This window comes from Taudactylus pleione, unplaced genomic scaffold (assembly GCF_031769625.1).
Source record: "Taudactylus pleione unplaced genomic scaffold, aTauple2 ptg000324l, whole genome shotgun sequence".
NCBI classification, from domain to species: Eukaryota; Metazoa; Chordata; class Amphibia; order Anura; family Myobatrachidae; genus Taudactylus; species Taudactylus pleione.
The window spans coordinates 1,164,629-1,185,583 of NW_028284725.1; the positions used below are offsets into that span (position 1 = coordinate 1,164,629).

At 45.5% G+C, this 20,955-nt stretch overlaps 1 protein-coding gene across 1 annotated transcript; it reads right to left on the reverse strand.

The window, feature by feature from the left end:
- Nucleotides 1–301: 301 nt before the first annotated feature.
- On the reverse strand, nt 302–20,563 carry SNRNP70 (small nuclear ribonucleoprotein U1 subunit 70). Its single transcript, XM_088443049.1, has 10 exons — nt 20,440–20,563; nt 17,892–18,047; nt 17,729–17,791; nt 15,229–15,283; nt 15,028–15,092; nt 14,833–14,895; nt 13,506–13,587; nt 7,962–8,063; nt 7,665–7,752; nt 302–1,368 (listed from the first exon to the last, which is right to left on the reverse strand). Exons 2-10 carry the CDS (start codon nt 18,036–18,038, stop codon nt 627–629), a joined length of 1,407 nt encoding a protein of 468 aa, XP_088299175.1. The 5' UTR covers nt 18,039–18,047; nt 20,440–20,563; the 3' UTR covers nt 302–626.
- Nucleotides 20,564–20,955: the final 392 nt, after the last annotated feature.

Consider the following 20,955-nt stretch of genomic DNA (forward strand, 5'->3'; position numbering starts at 1 on the left):
ACTTCCCAATGACCAAACAGCCATCTATACAGTCTTGCTAAACGACATTATCTATTTTGGGGGGGGGGGGGTCCAGGATGGTCTACCCACATTTTCATGCATTTCTCGCAAATCTCATTTGGAGAATTCTTGGGAGTGCGCTTCGCGCGAAGTGCGCAAGTTTTAAGAAAAACTCGCAATTCGCACCTAATAGGAATGACCCCTAAGGCTCGTCTTTATCAATGATATGGTCCATTCCACTTCCTTTCAGTTGCTGCCACCTCACTTCCACCAGAAATGAACTGAAAAAAATGACCAAATGTAACATTAAAATGATTTTATTTTTGAAAAGACGTAATAAAAAAAAACAAAAAACATGTAATGTATGCCAGTTTACACAAGTTCAGGGATGACAGCTACATAAACTTGTAAAACATACCCACCTACAAAAAAAAAAAAAAATCCCCAATGCAGTTGTTTGAAATCAATGTTGAATAGCATTAGTAACGCCACATTTAAATCATGTTTGGGGGAATCCAAGTCGTATGCACAAGTGAAAACAGCGGCTGTGGCTCATGAATGCACAGAAGTCTGGCTACGGAAGAAGAGTTCCTTTGAGGATGGAGATTACGCGAGAATAAATAAGATTATTCCATGGGAGGCTCCATGATATAGCCGTTCTCTGTGGATAAATATCCGTCTCCAGACTGCATCGATTCTTGGTCTAAGTACATATCTTGGCTAGTCTCTTCAACTGGTTCTTGAATCATACCGTTGTCTGGAACCCTCTCCTCTCTTTTCTCACTACGGTCACTACGATCTCTATCCCTTTTGTGTTCTCGATCCCTATCTCTGTCTCCTCTATCGCGTCTCCTATCTCTGTCTCCTCTATCCCGGTCCTTATCTCTATCCCTCTCTCTGTGACTACGCCTCCTGTCCCGATCGCGGTCTCTATCTTTATCCCTGTCCTTTTCCCTGTCCCTGTCTCGATCACGTTCTCTACTTTTTTCTTCCGGCTCAATCTTCACCTCGATGTCTTCGACCGATACATCAACAGTTGGCATATCCTCGTTAATTTCCCCGCCATCTGGAATTTCCCCCTCAGCGCGATCTTCCTTCTTTTCCCTGTCACGGTCTCTATCACGCTTGCGGTCTCTACTACGACTTCTGCGCTTGCGTTCCCTGTCCTTATCCTTATCTTTTTCCTTGTCCTTGTCTTTATCCTTATCCCTACTCTTTTCTCGACTACGTTTCCTTTCTTCCTTTTCGCGACTTCGTGTCCTCCTCCTGCGCTCCCTGGAACGGGTCCTGCGCCTCTCACGCAGCTGCTCCTTATCCCGCTCACGGCTCCGTTCCCGGCGGTCTCTCTCCCTTTCACGGTCACGATCCCTAATAAATACAAACATAATTACCAAATAGTAAATAATTATTCTTAAAATACTACATAAAGATAGGGGGATGTAGATAATTTTCTAGAATGGCTAGATCAGAGCCGTAACTTCGGTCTTAAAGAAACTAAAGGTTACACTGCATTGTATGTGCTAGCGGGATCAGTATGCAATACCGCCGACAGTGGAAGCCCGGCAGGGGTAAAAATCCCGAAGCTAATAAGGTAAGTAAAACTAACCCTATTCTACCCCTTAACCCTCCCTTAGGGGTGCCTTACCCCCACCCACCCCTAAGTGCCTAAACCTAAGCCCCCCTTCCTCGCAGCCTAAACCCAATGCTAGCAACATTTGGTCTTCCATTAAGGTTATACAGTTCAATACTTTCCAGTATGTTAGGACAAGAAATGAACGTAAACATGGTCTGTTTTCAGTTTCTATATATGGACAATTCTTTTGGTTAAATTAACAAACAGTTGGAAGTATCTTCTGCCCTAGAAGTGTCTGAAAAGAAATTAAAGCACTTCAACTTGCAGCACGAAAGGAGGTCGGCCACTACAAGAATTTTTAGCACACGCAGAACCAGGACAATGGTGGTTCTTCAAGTCGGCTGTTTACTTGTCACTTGTAGACTACAGCGTTACAGGATGTAGTAAAAGCTTTCATGTACACATCTTTATTAATACGAAGTTATAATATGAGATATGGTAAGAACTTACCCTTGTTATCTCTATTTCTACGAAGTCCATAGGGTTCCACAGGATACCTTGGGTATAGGTGTGACGTCAGTCGCAGGGCACCAAAGAGTTAAGCTTTCAGCCTCCCAGGATGCTCTAGGTCCCCCTCCTATACCCCGCCCCCGAGCCAAGGCACCTCAGTTAGTTACCAAGCCATAGGCCGGAGGAGGAGAAGAGAGAGAACAAAGATCTGGACACATACAAGAATCACATTCTCACCAGAGGGAGACGGAAAACCGGTGACCAGAGCAAAGCCCATCTGCAGCACAGGTGCGACAGGGCGGGAGTCCTGTGGAACCCTATGGACTTCGTAGAAATAGAGATAAGGGTAAGTTCTTACCATATCTCATATTTTCTACTTCAGGATCCATAGGGTATCCACAGGATACCTTGGGGATGTCCCAAAGCAGTATCCTTCAAGGGTGGGGACGCTCCTGTGCAGAAAGGAGAATCCGCCGCCCGAAGGAAGCATCCTGAGAGGCGAAGGTGTCAAACCTGTAATACCTCACGAAGGTATGGACAGAGGACCACGTAGCAGCCTTGCAGATCTGGACTGCAGAGGCACCACGTCGAGCTGCCCACGAAGGACCCACAGACCTAGTGGAATGAGCCTTCAGAGAAGGAGGAACCGGTAGGCCTTCATGAAGATAAGCTTCAGAAATAGCCATACGGATCCAGGTTGCCAAAGTTTGCTTTGAAGCAGGCCAACCCTTTTTACGGAAGCCATAGAGGACAAAGCGTCCGACTTCCTAAACTAAGAAGTGCGGTCAACATAAGTCCTTAAGGCCCGCACAACATCCACAGAGGCCTCACCCACGGAAAGACCCGGTGAGTTAAAGGCCGGAACAACGATTTCCTCGTTAACATGAAACTGGGAAACAACTTTGGGAAGAAACTCGGGCCGAGTGCGGAGTACTGCCCTGTTCCCATGAAAAACCAAGAAAGGGGGTCTACAAGAAAGAGCCCCTAACTCAGAAACACGTCTGGCCGAAGCAATAGCCAGAAGGAAAACAGTCTTAGCTGTTAGCTATTTAAGATCCACTGATCCCAGTGGTTCAAACGGCGGTCCTTGGAGAGCCCTCAGGACCACAGCCAAATCCCAAGGCGCCACAGGTGGAACAAAGGGCGGCTGAATGCGGACAACACCTTGCATAAAGGTGCGCACATCCGGGATTGTAGCAATCCTACGGTGAAACCAGACAGATAGGGCCGAAACCTGTACCTTCAAAGAAGCAAGGCGAAGCCCATGATCTAGTCCCGCTTGCAGGAAGGCGAGAATCCGAGACAGACGAAACTCTCGCGGTGCATAACCTCTCGGTCGACACCACTGGAAGAACGTATGCCACACGCGATGGTATATCCTCGCGGAAGACGGTTTCCGAGCTCGCAACATGGTACGCACCACAGAGCTGGAAAACCCCTGGGACCACGCCGTCAAAGACAGCCGAGTCAGGTCCGGGTGACAAGGACCCTGAGACAGGAGGTCCGGTCGTAGCGGCAACCGCAGAGGACTGTCCACGGACAGACCCTGAGGGTCTGAGAACCAGTGCCGTCTGGGCCACGCGGGAGCTATCAACAGGAGCGTCCCTCCTTCCTGTTTGAATTTCCGGATTACCCGTGGAAGAAGGGAGACCGGAGGGAACAGGTATGTCGGCGTCCACCTGCCCTGGAACAGATGTGGACCCGAAACTGCTCCCCAGCCCCGAAGACTGGCGTCCGTTGTCAACAGGACCCAATTTGGAACCCAGAACGGACGTCCCTCGCTGAGGTGGGACGTCTGTAACCACCAAGCAAGGGACAGACGAACCTCCGGGGTGAACACAATCGTCTGGGACTTCAGAGACTGAGGCAGCCCGTTCCACTTTGACAGGATCAGGTGTTACAGAGGTCTGGAGTGAAACTGGGCATATTCCACCATGTCGAACACCGACACCATGGAGCCCAGTAACCTCATCGCCGAGTGTAGAGACACCCGGCGGCTGTGCAGACAACTGCACACCCTTGACTGTAAAGCAGAGATCTTTTCCTCCGTCACGAAGATCTTTTGCTGTCCCGAGTCAAATAAGGCTCAAAGATGCAGAATCCTCCGAGACGGGATTAGAGTGGACTTCTGCCAGTTGATTAGCCGTGCCGCAGCAGGGCAATGGTCAGGTCCACGTGACGTAACAGGAGCTCTGGAGATCCCGCCACCAATAACAGGTCGTCCAAGTACGGCAACATGCGGACTCCCTGCAGCCGCAGAGAAGCCGCCATGACCGCCATCACCTTGGTGAAAACACGTGGTGCTGTCGCCAGGCCAAAAGGTAACGCCCGAAACTGGAAGTGGTCGCTGCGGATTGCAAACCTGAGGAACTGTTGATGGCGCAAAAGAATAGGGACATGCAGGTAAGCGTCCTGGATCTCCAATGACACCATGTAGTCCCCAGGTTCCAGCGCCAGAATGATGGACCGTAGGGTCCCCATCCGAAACTTCGGTACCCGCAAAGACGTGTTGAGTGCTTTGAGGTTGAGAATCGGACGAAAGGACCCATTGGGTTTCTGTACCAAAAAAAGATTTGAGTAGAAACCCTGGCCCCTCTGGGAGAATGGAACAGGCACTATAACTCCAGCCTGGAGCATAGTGTGCAATACCTTCTGCAGCTCCGTAGCCTTGTTCCGGTCTGATGGTAGACCCGTGGTGAAGAATCGAGCCGGGGGTCTGTGCCGGAAGGAGAGGGCGTACCCGTGGGAGACCACCTCCAGAACCCAAGTGTCTGTCGTAGTGACCGACCAACACTGGGCGAACTGCAGCAGGCGGCCTCCCACCCTGGGATCCCCCAAAGGGAGGCCCGGACCGTCAGGCCGCAGGCTTGTCATCTGGCTTGGGGGCCGGACGTCTGGTACTCCATGCCTGCTTCCGGGGCTTGACTGATTTCCTAGGGCCAGCCTGACGGGGAAACGACTGTGGTTTGGGCCTGCCCTGGGCCCTAGATGACCGAAAGGACGATGGTCCAGAACCAGAACGAGCAGCGGCCGACGGGAGACAAGCCGATTTGGCTGCCGCCAGCGTGGCCACAATCTTATCCAGATCTGGACCGAAGAGAACTTCTCCGGTAAACGGCAACGCTTCCAGACCCTTCTTGGAATCTGCGTCCGCCTTCCAGGATCGCAGCCACAAGGTGCGACGAGCAGCTACCGCTGCTGAAGAAATTCTAGACACCAGAGTACTAATGTCTAGAGCCGCCTCGTTGATGTAGGTGGCCGAATCACGGAGATTGACAATCAACTCTGCCTGTTCGGCTGGACAGTCGGAATCAAAAGAAGCCTCTAATGAATCCGCCCAGCGCTCCATCGCTCTGGCAAGCGGACTTCAGGCAGATTTCCACCTTGCGGTCCGTAGCATCCTTAAGGGAGGACATGGATGGCATCGGCACTACGGACAAGACGGGTGACGTGAGAATCCACCTGTGGAGGGGATTCCCACTTAGCAAAATAATTATCCGCGAACGGATAAGCCACCGCCAGGCGTCTCTGCGGCTGGTATCTTTTGCCAGGCTGTTTCCACGCCTCCTCTAAATGGTCCACCAACTGACCCGAAAGAGGAAAGACTGTGGCATCGCCCTTCACGTCTTTGAAAAAGGCATACTTAGACTTAGCCGCTGGGGGAACTTCGTCCTCAATCACCAAGGCTGTGCGGACCGCCCGAATAAATCCAGGAATATATACTTTGGACTTAGCATCAGCGTCCTTAGTATGGAGAGGTTCCTGATCGTAAGGATCCAGAATCTCCCCATCATCAGACGTCCCTTCGTCATCCTCATAAGGAGCGGACAGAGACGCCACCGGCCGTTTATGAGGCCGCATCACAGACTCCCCTTGCAACACATCTGACAAGTGCTGTACAGAACTCGTCAGGGAGTTAACCCACGCTGGCTCCTGAGAAACCGGGAGCGGGGAAATAGGGAGACTGTGGGGTACCACCAATTGTCGTGGGAAACCCTGCATGGGTGACGACACCACAGACTGCTGGGACAAACCCATCGGAGTAAACGCGGGCTGCGGAGCTAACTGGCCCACTAAAGCTGTTAGCGCCTGAGCGAAACAAGCCCAGGGCGGCTCCTGTACCGGTGCTGTAACCGTAAGAGGCCGCGCCATGGACAAACACTGCCGGCAAAGGCCCTCCGTGCTACCCTCCCCCTCCGCTAACGGTACTTTACACGTGGTACACTGTAGCCGGAGGGGAAAATCACTTTCAGACATGATGGCACCACGTTTGTGACCCCTCTCACCAATTATATATTAAATAGGCGAGAGACCACCCTGCAGCACCGCACCGCACGGGCTTAGCAGAAAGAACAGGGACAGTAATAAAGCTGACAGTCTTGAGAAGAAAAGTTACAGGCAGCGCTAGCACAGTCACATACAATGCAAAGAAAATCAATTCCTGCACTAACAGCGCTGATAACTCAACTACACAGACACAGGGCCTGGTAGGACACAGCGCTGCATACACAGACCTGACCACAGCGGAGGAGAGGTATGCGGGGGGATCCAGACCACGATGCTTCCAATGCAGGCTTCCAGCAGCATTCACCATGCTTCTGAAAAGATGGCCACCGAGGAGCAGAGAGAAGGCTGGCCTGGGGGAGGAGCGCTGACACTGGGCCAGTCAGCACAGTGCAGAGAGGGCTGTGTGCAGCGGGGGAGGCGCCGGCTGTGAGACAGGGAAGGCGCGCTCCCCTGGCATGCATTTAACCCCTGGGACGCCGCAGCGCTACCGCTCTGCTGCGGTCCGCTGTCCCAGGGGGTAGTGGAAGCGCAGGTTGGTCGCCTGGCTCCACGCTGCAGCCAGTCCCCAGGGAGCCCCCTGCCTGGTGACTTAGGACCATGTGATCAGCGGGGACCCACCGCGGGACCCCGCTGCTTACCTCTGTCCCCCTTGAATCCGGCCATGGTCCGGGACATCTGGGGTCACCGCTAGCTGTGACCCCAGATGCCCACCAGCATCCCCGGATCAGTACCGGCGTTCTGGTACCGGCGGGGTGTAGGGAAGACAGCATGGACGTCAGGACTGACTGTCCATGCTGTTCATCCAGATGTGCAGCCACAGCTGCATGAAGAAAAAGCTTCAGGGGCTCTTCTAGCCCCCACTCCAACAGGTGCACCCGACTCCGGCCGGGCACCAAACTAAACTGAGGTGCCTTGGCTCGGGGGCGGAGTATAGGAGGGGGACCTAGTGCATCCTGGGAGGCTGAAAGCTTAACTCTTTGGTGCCCTGCGACTGACGTCACACCTATACCCAAGGTATCCTGTGGATACCCTATGGACCCTGAAGTAGAAATAGGATTTTTTTTAAATGCTTACACCTATTCTAAATGTCTTAGAGGGGGGTAGACTTTTAATAAGTGGCAAAATCACTTTAAAAAAGGGGAGCAGAATAGCCCTTAATAGTGCTACGTTATGGAGGGAAGAGGAACTTTATAGATGGGCAAGATGGTGATGACCGGCCATTGTTTAAGGAACAATAATTTTACCTTGCATAGTAAAAATCCACCACACTGTGGCAGCAATATTACCAACTCACCTCTCATCATATCTAGAGGTGTCATCTCTGCCAGAGTGCCGTATATTAACATCTGCTCCTCCACGCCTGGTGCCTCCAAGGCCACCACCTAAGATGCAGAAATGTGAGTCAATGAAATGGACTTCACCAAGTTTAATGAAATCAGATACAGTTAAAGAAAAATATTGGGGCATGTAATAAGTCATTCAAACGGCATTAAACTTGCTATGTATTGTATATATTTTATGACACAACTGCAGCCATCTGTTAAACTGCAGTTCCTTCACGAGATCAGGCAGTGACCGACAATATTCTTACCAAGCCTTCGTGGGCGCCAGCCTTTCACCGTACGTCCTCTTTCAACATCAACCAACACACGCCTTCCATCAATTTTCTTCCCGTCTGCATGCTTGTACGCCGCTGTAACACACCGTCCCCAGAAGAGCAAAAAAGCAGCCATTAGATACGGTGCCCCGCGCATCTCCCCCCTCCCGTTATATTAACCTTTAATAGGAAAAAAACAAAACCCAACATACAGACATAACCTAACTTTGCCCCAAAACCGCATACTAAATGCAGGTCCATTCAAGCAATTACTCCTCCGTGTGGCTCAAAGGAGTAATTCTCTAGAGCAAACAGCAGCACCTAAATGGTGTTGTGTTATAAATCATCTAAGTAGATGTCACAAATCTGCCATGAAGCAGTCAATTGCATCTATTTAGCGATAGACCTGCCAATGTTTTCTGGTCATATGAGGTTAAAAATCTCTCCATTGTCCAGAAAACAGCGTTTTAAGAGACTGTTACCAACACCCTCACCCCCAAATCACTCTCCCATTGCCAAATGTTTCCCACTTGTTTGTACTCAGCTGAAAGGGAGAAAAATGCAGGTTATAGATTAAATGATTCCAGGATATCCCATACAAAAGGTCTGTGTGCACTAACATTGTGATTTCGAGTTGCAGTATGTCCCTTCAACTACATAAACTAAGTTACATCTGAAATAACCAATGTCACTCCTTTTCGGCTCACTGGCTATCTTGTGTATGAAAAATATAAATAAAAAAAATAAAAAAAACCCCTCATGAAATATATGCCAGCTAGAGGTGTCTCCCCCAAGTGTATACAGGCCCTTTTGAAAAAGTACAAGACACGAGTAGTCAAAAGCTACAGTTAAATACAGCAAGAAGCACTAGACAGAACCACTAAAATAATAAAAAAAAAGTTACCTGATGAAACTACTTACAAAAACTTTCAATTTACCGCCTCAAATTCAACGAATTTCATGACGATATCTTGGGAAAGGATGTTTGACTCTTGGAGGGTCCTTTTTTTATAATTTTGCTTTTGGAAAGCAGGACATCTCTTACAGCTGAGAAACGCTTACCTGTCTCAGCTGCTCTAGTTTAATCCATTGCAAGCATTTATTTACTGCGTACGGTTAACAGTTGACAGACAGCTGCAGAACACCAATGGCTGCCGACTGTGGCTAAAAGTCACACAGGCTCCTTTCGAGTCTTTACGGCCTTTCATCGCTTCTCTGCTTAAATCGGCATTATCTGCCATCTCACAGTATAAAAGTCTTTCCTTTGGATAACCCAGGCCAAATAGCACAGCGAGCAGTTTGTTAGAATTATACACGGCAGGAAATGGAAACTGCTGTCGAATCCAAACTAACCACAAATAAATTATATTTAAAATTTTTAAAAAATAATCCATACAAAAAGGCCAACTATACTAGAAATTACAAATATGCATGTAGATTTACTACCCTTCAATGAAGTCGGCGGTAGATCTAGAGGAACATTTTACCGTTTTCCACCAAGCTTACCTGCTCGGCAGATGGGGAACACGTCACTGAGGAAGAAATCGCTTCCCTGTATAACACTGATTTTTAGATCAAATCATTCTACATTTAATAATGAAGATTCAAAACGGGTTCTTGTTTCAACCATTTAAAATGCAAGCTTAGAAAGATGCCAAACCAACATTTGCAATGGTAGGTATTTGACACTTTGGAGGTTAGTAAGCTTTATGAACAAGACAGTTAGGAAGAAGAAACAGACAACTGCATTAAAAGGGCATCATCATGTGATTGGCCAATGATCAGGGTTGTTCAGCCTGCCGGGAACTGACCCAGTTTGTAACCCAGGAACTGCAGTCATCCTATTAAATTAAATGTTTTTAACGCACACTTGTCGTGAATGATGACGACTAAACAGGAGCTCCCGAGACACAAACCAGAACAGCTCGGAACCTTACCTTAACGCCAGATGTCCACTAAGGAATAAATAACCTTAAACCATGAATAACTGACCAATTGGCCCAAAGCAATACTAAGCGATAAGTGGCTTCTTATTCCAGCAATATGGAAAAAAAGGGTCAGGGGAATAAAGGTGAAAAGGGAAGAGAAAAGGCAAGTGGGCACTAGAAAGTATAATATCCGAAGACACAGATGGGTTAAAGGCCGAGACTAAAGGATCATGAATTTTGCGTACCAGAAACCTGATCAGACGATTGTACCTACATACAAATCAAAAGTAACTGCAACATGGCCAATTCATTTACACAAACCTACTTCCCACACCTACCCCTCTCTCTCCATCCAAGCAGTCTTCAGCTTCATCCTTTATAAAAGCGAAGATTTACCATTGCTGGTTGGCTGGCGATTCTTTAATTGCCTCTATTTGATTGAAGCATCATGCGCCAATGAGAAGGCGAGAGGATGTCTCCACTTGCTGTGGCTTACCTGGGCCCTACCATCTCACCTTGCACAAGCTATAGCAGGCTTTACAATCTGTGAGTGCTTCTAGTGAGCAGTCACACATGCACAAATAAGGTAATCCTGCTTCTAAGTAGCCCTAAACTAAGATCTTAGGTTTCATTGTAAATATTACCCATAAAAAAAAAAAAAAAAAAAAAAAAAAAAAAAGATTGCTAAATTTAGACTAACATTTACATAAATTCCTGGTTTTGTAAACTCTAAGGAAAAAAAAAAAAAAGTGCCTTTTGCAAGCATGCTGGGTGATGCAACTAATTTTTAAACAGCAGAAGCTTCTGATAATTAGGACACAAATAGGCGGTAAAATGAAGTCTCTTAATTAAAGATAAACCTATAGATCAGTGGCTCATTTGTGATGGTGCCAACATAATGGATGAACCGCTTGGCTATGAAAATGTGACTGCAGAACTATTTCACATATTAACTTTTGACCTGACTGCAACCTCTCTATAAAGTATTATAAAATATATCTAAATAAACACTACCATTACGTCTGCAAAAGCAGCTCATATTGTAACCTAAAGGGGAAATCAGCCTTTGTAAAACTCAATCTGCCAGGCAGACTTAGTATTGATGCACCCAGGCCATGTACACACTAAATTTTGGACTGTTAAAAACAAAAAAAAACACATTTATATCCCTAGCAGACAAATAACGCACCAGGCGTTAGATCAGGGGTGGGAAATAAGTGGCCCTGCAGCTGTAAAACTACACATCCCAGCATGCAATGCTACAGCCTTGCTATTTGACCATCTTAAAACGGTTGCAGGGCATGCAGGGATCTATAGTTCAACAGCAGCTGAAGGGCCGTTTTTTGCCCGCCTCTGCGTTAGACAAAGCCTTAGATGCAGCAAACAGCTCTGCTGTGCAAATAGAATTATAGTCAGTGCACAGACCTGGCCTCATGTTTTGTCATAACAAGAGCCACTAAAAGCCAACTAATCTGCTTGGCAGATTAAATTCTCTGGAGGTTGGCTTCCCCTCTAAGCAAGCCTTGTGGCAGAAATGTAACTTACAAAAATATCAAGTTACACAGAATGGTATTCATTTTAATAGAAAAAAAAAAAAAAAAAACATCTTACCTTTCCAAGCAGATGGATGTTTATTTTTGACAAGAAATAAGGGACAAAAAGGCCCCGTTTATACAGGTCAGGAGTTTGACCAAAAGTGAATTTAGCAGAAGACTTAAAGCCAGATATACTGGGTTTCTTTAGGAAATTATAGTGTCTCAAAAAATTGTGTGTGAAGCACGGCATTGTTTAAAGGGGAAAAAAAAAAAAATCTAACTTGCATATAAAACAAAAAATGAAAAAATACTACAAAATGTCTTTTTGTATGTGTGCTTTTTAAAGAGACCAAATATAGCAGGTCTTCACACTTACCAAAATGTAAAAATCAATGCATCTGACTGTAATGAGGTCCGTTTCAGGCCATGATCTGTAGTTTCTTTCAAAATAATGTAAGGCCTAAGTAGTGTTGTTTGCCCTACAGTATTACGTTAAGAAAATGTCTGAAGCCATACATGTAGTGAATGCTGATTTACGTATAGATCCCCCCCTCCCATGCAACCCCTTCTTGTATGTGTCCAAAAGTTTAACTACTGCTAGAGAAGAGGACCAGCCATGGAGGTAGCTACCACTAAGGCTCACCTACCGTACATTCTCAGCCAGAATCACTAATACAAGCTGAGAAAGTCTTCTACACTGGTATAGTAATTCCCCTAAGCTGCACATATCCCCGATTAATTACCCAAACATCACTTAAGTTCTAGTATGTGATAGATTATGGGATGCAGTGAATTGAGAGATTAAAGTCATCATTTATATTTTTTTCTGTTAGTGCACAGACTGAGGAAATCACCACTAATCATGTTACTGCTACCCCTCAGCTTGCCTCACTAGGCAGGTTGATGCCTGTATAATGTAGGTTTCATACACTGTCCAGTATAACTAATGGCTGGGCTGCTGCTTAGTCTGCCTCCCTGTGTCTTGTGTGTAAGTGCTGCAAAGTCTTACCCATCATACAAACCCTTATACCAACCATACAATGAGATGTTGTAAAGGGGAGCATTAGCGTCAGCTGCAAGCCAGCAGTGGCAATTGCCATCACAATGGTGGCTGCAGTGGCAATAAGAACACAAAATTAATACACCCCACTCACATTACACTTTGTACAGAGTTTTACATTTTACAGTACAAAGATGGGCAACAGTTATCTACTGAGAAAAGGGCATAGATCTAGGGTACTGTGCACAAGTGGAACCACTGCATTATGGGAAGGAAAGTAAAGTGGCCATTGGTATGCACGATTAATGCCATGTGTAACTGGATGCATAAAGCTCATTAATGTGTGGGGCTTACAGATATAGAATGTTAATTTAACTCATGGCATCACTAAAAATGTAGTTGCCCATCAAAATCTGCCCACATTTAGTAGGACCCGCGTTACAGTAATCCCAGTTTATTTACTAATAACTATATCTATAGTGGCCCCAAACTGGCAGCTGTGGCAGCAAGTTTACTGCCTGTCCTGCCGCAAGCATTTGTATTTGAAAAGCGGATCATTAAAGTGATACCAGACAAACTTACCTATCTGGTGTACCTAAAATACAGAATTCCTACAGAAACTACTGCACCACTTCTGGCAAATGCTGGCGTTAAACACTTTCATATCAGAGCACAAGCGCCATCATAGGCAGAAAGCAAATTAGTAACCCAATAGAGACCGCATTAAACAGGGAATAAAGAAAGATCTATTTACTGACAAACTAACCAATTACTTGGATGTATTTAAACAGGCCTGGGCAACCTGTAGCCCCAGCAAGCTTTGCTAGGTAGCGAGAGCCTATAGCTGGCAGCGTATGCTCGGACGTACGGCCTACTGCAATAAACAATGTGCTCCCTTATGTGTTGAGTGTGACCGATGGGATTAATGGAATTCGGGTACCCACGTGAACAGCCAATAACTTACCTTCTGGAAACAGCCCTTTAAGTTTAAGGGCACTTTACTTATTTACAGTGTATTAACATTTTAAATTTACAAATGCTACAAATGAAGTGAAGGTAAAGAAAAGGAACTTACAGTGCATATCACGTTCATGTTCATACTCTATGAAGGCGTATCCACGAGGCTTTGCAGAACGCTTGCTATAAACCATGTGAATCTGAAAGTTTAGAGAAAAATACATTTGAAAGTCTTTTTAACTACTCAGAAACGTATTTTTAGCAAGCTACTCAGCCTAAAAGGTGCATACACACTAGACGATATCGCTCAGGAAGCTTATCGTCTAGTATGTCCCTGGCAGGGTATGCTCAATGTCGTTCATGACATTGAGCACACCCGCTAAACGATATCATTAACAATATCGTTCAGCGACGGGCTCTCCCCCATTCCCCAACATGCAGCAACCTGACAATATTGTCAGCTTGGCCTGCATGTTTGCCAGATGAACGATAAAGACGAACGACCTGCGAGAATGCGCATCGTTGGTCGTTATCGTTCATCATTTTGGTGAATAAATGGACAATAAAGTGAACGACAACTATATCGTTTAGTCGTCCACTTTAATCGCCCAGTGTGTACCCTCCTTTACCCTGGAAAGAGACTGGACAAGCAGTTGTTATAGGACATGAAAATTTTAAAAAAAAGACAACACTGGGCATGGGATACCCTCCCCTAGGATCTCTACAATTTCCATGTTAAAAAGATGGAGGGTTTTGGGAGACAAAATCAAAGGACCAATTAGGAAACTGGAATATTCCTTTAACATCCTTTGAGAAAGTATAGTGCATAAATATAAATAATTCTATAGGGCTTACTCACTAGAACACATAGAAGTCTACATATGTATGTCCTATCATACATTTGAAAATGTGACACTTTCTAATAAAACCACTAAGGACTGAGGTGTCATATATACCACTTTCATACTGCCATCAAGTAACCCGGGTAATTGCACATGAACACGCAGCAACCCGGGTTACTGTGCAGTGTGAAAAGGCCCAGTTGAAACATCCCGGCATTTTAACTTGAGTAATGAGCAGTGTTGAACACGAGTTCAACCAGGCTCGTGGTGCGGTGTGAATGGGGGGTCCCATTTACCACATAGGGAGTGCGGCGCTTGGAGCGCCGGCATCGACACAGCATTATTGCTGGGTCGGGCCGCCAGTCAGAGAGGGGTCTCAGGCGGGTCGCACCCGGGATGGACTCGTGCACAAAACCCTGGTGCGACACGCCATTTGCGATCTGAAAGGGGTACTTACTAGTTACTGCATAGTTATGTCAGACACTTAACAGCAAGGTTCTCAATAATTAGTTTAAAAAAGTCGAACTATAACTTTGCAGCATTTAAAATAGGCAGACCAATCAAATGTCTAGAGAAGCCAAGCGCATTCAGGCCAATACGTACCCGTTTAATAGGCCCATACACCTCAAACTCTCTTCTCAGCTTTGATTCCGTTGTGTCGTAATTCTGAAATATGACATTTGGAAAAAATATAACTAAGATTTAAATAGCAACTTCAATTTTGTATTCTAGCAAAGGTCAATATTTTCTACTGCAGTCATATTATATAGGCTACATTGGAAAAGGCAAGAAACCTACCACTCTGGCAACAAACAGTGTCTTGAAGGCGTCTCCTTGGGCATTTTGATCATTGTGAGGATCCCCTGATTGAAAAGGAAAATTAGATGTTTGGTTACAGTTCTCATTTGCAGGTTAAATAGGTATTTCCAGTGTTAAACACCATAAACCTTATGAGCCTTGCACAGACCAGACGGCACTCATGTTAAACATAGGACTTACAGATTTTCAGTTCATTTTCCACGTCCTGCTGTCTTCGCTCGATCTTCTCTCGTCTCTGCAATAATGTGTTTAAAATAAATTCCTGATCCTACAAACACACCTCAGACACTGACACAAGTTACACACAGGAACATATTACCCATCATACTAATGACAAAATCATGTAGTGTTTGTAGTAGCTTAGGAATGATCAGCTAGTTATGAATATGTACAGGCGGCAGAGATGCCTGCACAGCGAGAAGCTTGTAACAACCCCTGCCCTTTATACACTGGCATAGTGGATATAAGAGAACATGGCAAAGCTTTTTATGCTGTCATATCATGCTGAACTAAATAGCATCTGTAGGAAGCGCTTTCTATATTTTTAAAGGCTCCACAGCCAGCAGTAACCTCACTGTCACAGATGCACATAATTACCATTAAGACCTGCTTCCATTTGCATATTAAATGCATATTTTTCCATGCTAAGAAAACAAAAGCTCAACCATGAGCACAAACTCCCAGGTGTACCTCAAGCGGGTCTGTGCTTTGTTCGTCAATGTTGTTTTGTAAAGAGTTAAAAAAAAAAATAAAAAAAAAATCCAGCCATATTAACACCGATATAAATTTGTCACAACCATAAAGAAATTGGGATGATGCCGTTTGCTACTCCCGTTTCCAACCTGATTGTCCGGAGAGATGAAGCCTGTGTATTTAGCACGGTACAGTCTCCAATTGTCATACATCTAACAACTGCTATAGAATGTGGTCAAACGCTTCTAATTTGTAGCCAAAGCAGTTTCCTTAAACAAAATAAATTGTCTTAAATTATGTGTGGTACCAGAAAGCGCTAAAAGTGTAATAAATATGGCTAACAAACATCTTTTAAGTGTGCATTCTATTTGTGTCCTATTAACTGATTACACTCTGCAGATATGTTTGTATTATACATTTTATTTATATATATTTTCTTGATTGTGTATATATATATATATATATATATTTTTTTTTTTTTTAAACTTTTTTTTTTTTTTTTTACTTATATTTACTTTTTGCTATTACTTTAGGCATATTTATTACGCTGAATTTATAGCGCTTTCTGGTACCACACAATCTAACAATTGCTGTTAGGGTGAAACCAGGAGTACCAAGTGTAGGTGGCAGCTCTTCAAAACATCCCTGTTGTGGTGATCCTAAACATGTCTATTCGCCATGATGTCAAAGTGAGTTGATCTACTATTATACTTTACTGATCAACTAAGCTATCATAAGGTTTCACACAACAGATGCGCTCTTTTTTGTAAGTCACTTCCTGCAAACTGGTCTTCACATGCTCAAGAGTTCTCTGGAGGTAAATAAATGCGCATTTGAATGGAAAACCTTCTGACCAAACTACACGGTTTATCACAGTCACAATGAAGAGAATATTGTGAACTGCAATATGTGTACTGAAGGGTGGAGTGGGTGGTTCACCCCAATCTCCATGCACTCTAGTCGCCATTCTCACTCACAGCAACTTTGCTTTATTGGGGTACACACACCCACGGTTCCCCTCAAGCCTGCAATATCTATCCTTAACCCAATCACTACTCAAGCATTTTTTTGTTGATATATGCACTAAACCAGTGCCGAACGCTTTCTCAAACTGATTAGATTTTAAAATACCCTCGGGACTGGGCCTCACTACAAATATGCATCGGTTACCCAATTATTCATCAACTATTTCGCTGTATCATAGTCTAATTTGGAAACACTCAGTGGCACCATTTAAACGCATGAGCACTGTCGGAAGACAAGGTCTGTAAGGGAGGATAAAGGGGCCTATCCATTAGGGGACCTGAAAAACTGAACGACTAGCGTTCAGTCCTTCAGGGCGCCTAGGTGCGCTGCCCACACTGAACGTCATTCTACAGGAGACCGACCTATCTGCGAACATGTGGAACCTGACGCTCGTCGTCTGGTTGACCAGCATGTTCCATAGATAGTCGGCAAGGACCCAGCGTGCACGCGCATCACTGGTCCTTGCCGGCTATCCATTAGACGACTTTCTGAACAATCCGACCAAAACCAGGAAGATCGTTCAAAAAGTCATCTAATTGATAGGCCCCTTAACTTGTTGACACAACAAAGCCAGTAAAAAGCTGCACCATGCAACGTATGTAGATCTAGGGTGTGTGCGTGCCACACGCATAGGACAAATAGGATAGGGTGCCTCATTCCGAAACTGCTGAGATTTCAGCAAGGTAGCAGTTAGATTTAAAGTGTCAAAGTTTAGTAAGACAAAAGCAGGTTGGGTTTGCCTTACTAAACATTACTGCTTTAAATCTGACTGCTACCTCGACAAAATCACGGCAGCTTCAAAATCCTGCATCCTATTAACATTTGGGCCACAGCATTCAAAGTATGTGTAATGACGCTCGGCACCCAAGTAAGCTTCAAATTTCCATTGTATTCAACCTGCGTTTATACAGGCCACCCCAACAATGTACAGGTCTCAGTTCTCTCAACAAATAGGTCTTACCTTCCTTTCCATCCGTTCATCACGGGTCTCCGCTCTGGTTGGCGGGGGGGCATCACGAGGGTCCTGTGCACGGGGCAGAATAAAATGACACACACATTAAGCAATGCAGACAATAACAAATTCAAATTAAGCTATTTCAGCAGTGAAGAATCAATGTTCTCACCTCAAACTCCCTAATGTAAGGAGCAATACCACAGTATGGCTGGTTGTGGTGTTTTTCATGAGGTAGCTTCTCCAACGGTGGCAGGTATGGAACCGGATCTCTGGGCGCAAACAGAGCCAACAAGTTAGGGGGCAAAAACTGCGTCATTTTGAAGACCTGTATTAAAAAAAATATACAGATATGTATTAAGGTGCTGTGGTAAGAACATAACAGACACAAATGCATTATGCACAACACCTATAAAGACAACTCCTACAAAGCATACTCCCCGCACACATAAGTTCCCCCTCTTTAGCAATGTCACCTGTAAGAGTAAATACTTTTAACAGAAGAAATTACCAGATAACATTCCCACGTAATTGCGTGAATATTTGTTACTCAAACTACAGTAATGTATAAGCATATTTTTCCCCCCCATGGCTGTTGCTTTTCCATACTCGTTTCATTTTTGTTTACATGTTTAAATCCATTGGAATAGAACAAAGGATCTGCAGCCTAACAGACCACAAAATTTGCTGCTAGCAATTTATATGAACAATAAAACTCATCCTATGCTAGGATCGATGTCACTGGACAAGCACAGTAAGCGTTTCACATTAACTTAAACATTCAACAGTGCACCTACCCCTCAAGTCTTAAAGGGAATCACTTTAGAACTCCATAATGCATATACTAGTCAGATATGGGTACTCCATTAGAACCCCCAAACATTACCTTAAACAAGAAAGCAACCAAAACAGCTAAGCGTATCTGCGGCATTGGTGAAGGTTTTCGGCACATGACTGACAAGCGCAGTATACTGGAACAATAGCTATACGTAATGAGCGTCAGATTACTGTATCACTCTGCGAGACTGGCACCTTAGTAAGACTCCCGACGGCGATGGTTGGAGTTCTGCGGTTGTCTTATGTAAAGCGATAGCATATTTTTCCAACGGAGGAAACCAACTGACCGATAAGTTTGGGGAAATACTGCTCACAGAAAAAGGATCTCAAGAGCTGGAAAGACCCTTTTAACTATAAAATCAGTGCATTCACATCAATTTTGCCCTAACTTTGTGTCTCACCAATTCTTCTACCTCCCCCTTTCAGAATGTAAGCTCTGATCTCCCTCCGCACTTTCTGATATACATATTGTCTGAGTGACATGCTTGTAATTATACGTGTCTGTATTGCTGCTCTGTATTACCCTGCGGAAAACTGCCCTATAAATGAATGCTAATAACACAGTATACATTTTTTCCACAAATCGGTAAAGCCCCCCCCCAGTACCTGACAATTGTGAAGGCAGCCACATAAAGGTTTCATTATCTAATTTAGTTTTCCCATCACATAATGTACAAGAAAAGCCTGTGCACCCCCAGTTTTATGATCCTTCCTTCATTTTGAACCAGATGCTTTAAGAATATTACATTACCCAGCACTAAGCCAGTGAATTGCAGCCCTCGGCACATTAAGCTTGCAATATGTACAGTGAGGATGGTGGCTGCGGCAGGCCTAGGTTGCCTGTTTCCATATGGAAGCAGATCGCTCAGTATAACCGCAGCCATTATTCCACGTCTCAGCACACTATCCACTTGTGGGTGGGTGAATGCATGACCCCAATATGTGGATCTGTGACTCTATACAGTGGGTCGGTGTTGTACCACAGACAGCTGAGGAAGAAGCTGCCCGCCACGTCTTTGTTCCACGTATAACCCTATCTGTGCCAGAGCTCACCGGAGGATTAGACGGCTAACACCAAATGCCCCTGCCTATTGCCCTAAGCAGAGTCCCATCACTGAATTTGACTACCGATTGCCATAATAATATGGTTATGGGGGGGGGGGGGGGGATTGGCACAAACATACAAGACGTGTGCAATATATATATATATATATATATATATATATATATACACACACACACATATATATATATATATATATATATATATATACACACATACATATATATATATATATACACACATACATACATATATATATATATACACACACACATACCACCCTGTGCTAGTAGATAGTAACATTGATATCCTGTGTCCCTATTGCTGCCCTCTGCACAGCGGGGGCCCCTGATTGCAGGCTGGGGCCCTATAGTCACACATGGCACCAGGCGGGCTCCCCAGACAATGAGATCCAGGTCCCCGCAGCAATCACTCAGGAATTAGTAGGAACCGGGCCCTGGGGCTGATCCCTCTCGGGGGGAGGGGGGACCAGTGTGATGGGATACGGAGCACAGTCTGCAGCCAGGCCGCTCCGCCGGCTGTAGGACCACTAGTCCCAGCTCGCCCCCTCAGGCCGTCTTATAGGGAGCAGCAGGAAGGCAGAGGCTGCGGAGTCTCTATGGGCAGCTCACACCTAGCACCCCGGGCGGGACACCGTGTCCCCTTATACCGCGAGAAGGAGGCCCCAGCCAGCGCCCGCTCCCGCCCAGCACCGGGGGTCCCCGGCCTACCCGCCACATGCCGACTGAGCGTGGCCACATGTGGCCAGGCGCCAACGCCAACCACCCCGCTCCCACCATTCCATTCACCCCGTCCTTACCGAGCCGGTGTCCGCTGTGCGAGCGCTACAGCCCCGCTCTCCTCCCGTCTGGCAGCACTGCGAGGCCGCGCGGCGTGTGACCAGGCCTCAGTCAGCACGTACACGGATCCCTCCGCCAACACAACGGGCGGACACAAAAAGGCCACGCCCACTTGGCACTACATAAACTTTGTGCTGCCGCTGCCCGTGACGTCAGCGGGAAAAAAGTTCTTTTTTTCTTGTCTTTTTTTTTTTTTTACATATATATTTTTTTTATCAGCCCAGCGGCGACATTGATTATATATTACTTAATGTATAATACTGATACTACTACTATAATCTACTAAAATATAGGGGTGTGCACCGGCCACTTTTCGTGTTTTGTGTTTTGGTTTTGGATCTGGATCTTTCTTCGTGTTTTGGATCTGGATTGGTTTTGCCAAAACCACCCTTCCGTGTTTTGGGTTCTGGGTTTTGTGTTTTGGATCTGTATTTTTTTGAAAAAAAGCATAAAAACAGCTAAAATCACAGAATTTG

Bases quoted from the DNA above. Each gene is read 5' to 3' on its own strand.
- SNRNP70 (XM_088443049.1), bottom strand. From the start codon at position 18,038: ATGACGCAGTTTTTGCCCCCTAACTTGTTGGCTCTGTTTGCGCCCAGA. The intron at 17,792-17,891 runs GTGAGAACATTG...CCCCGTGCACAG, and splicing joins CTTACATTAGGGAGTTTGAG to GACCCTCGTGATGCCCCCCC. The intron at 15,284-17,728 runs GTAAGACCTATT...ACATTATTGCAG, and splicing joins ATGAACGGATGGAAAGGAAG to AGACGAGAGAAGATCGAGCG.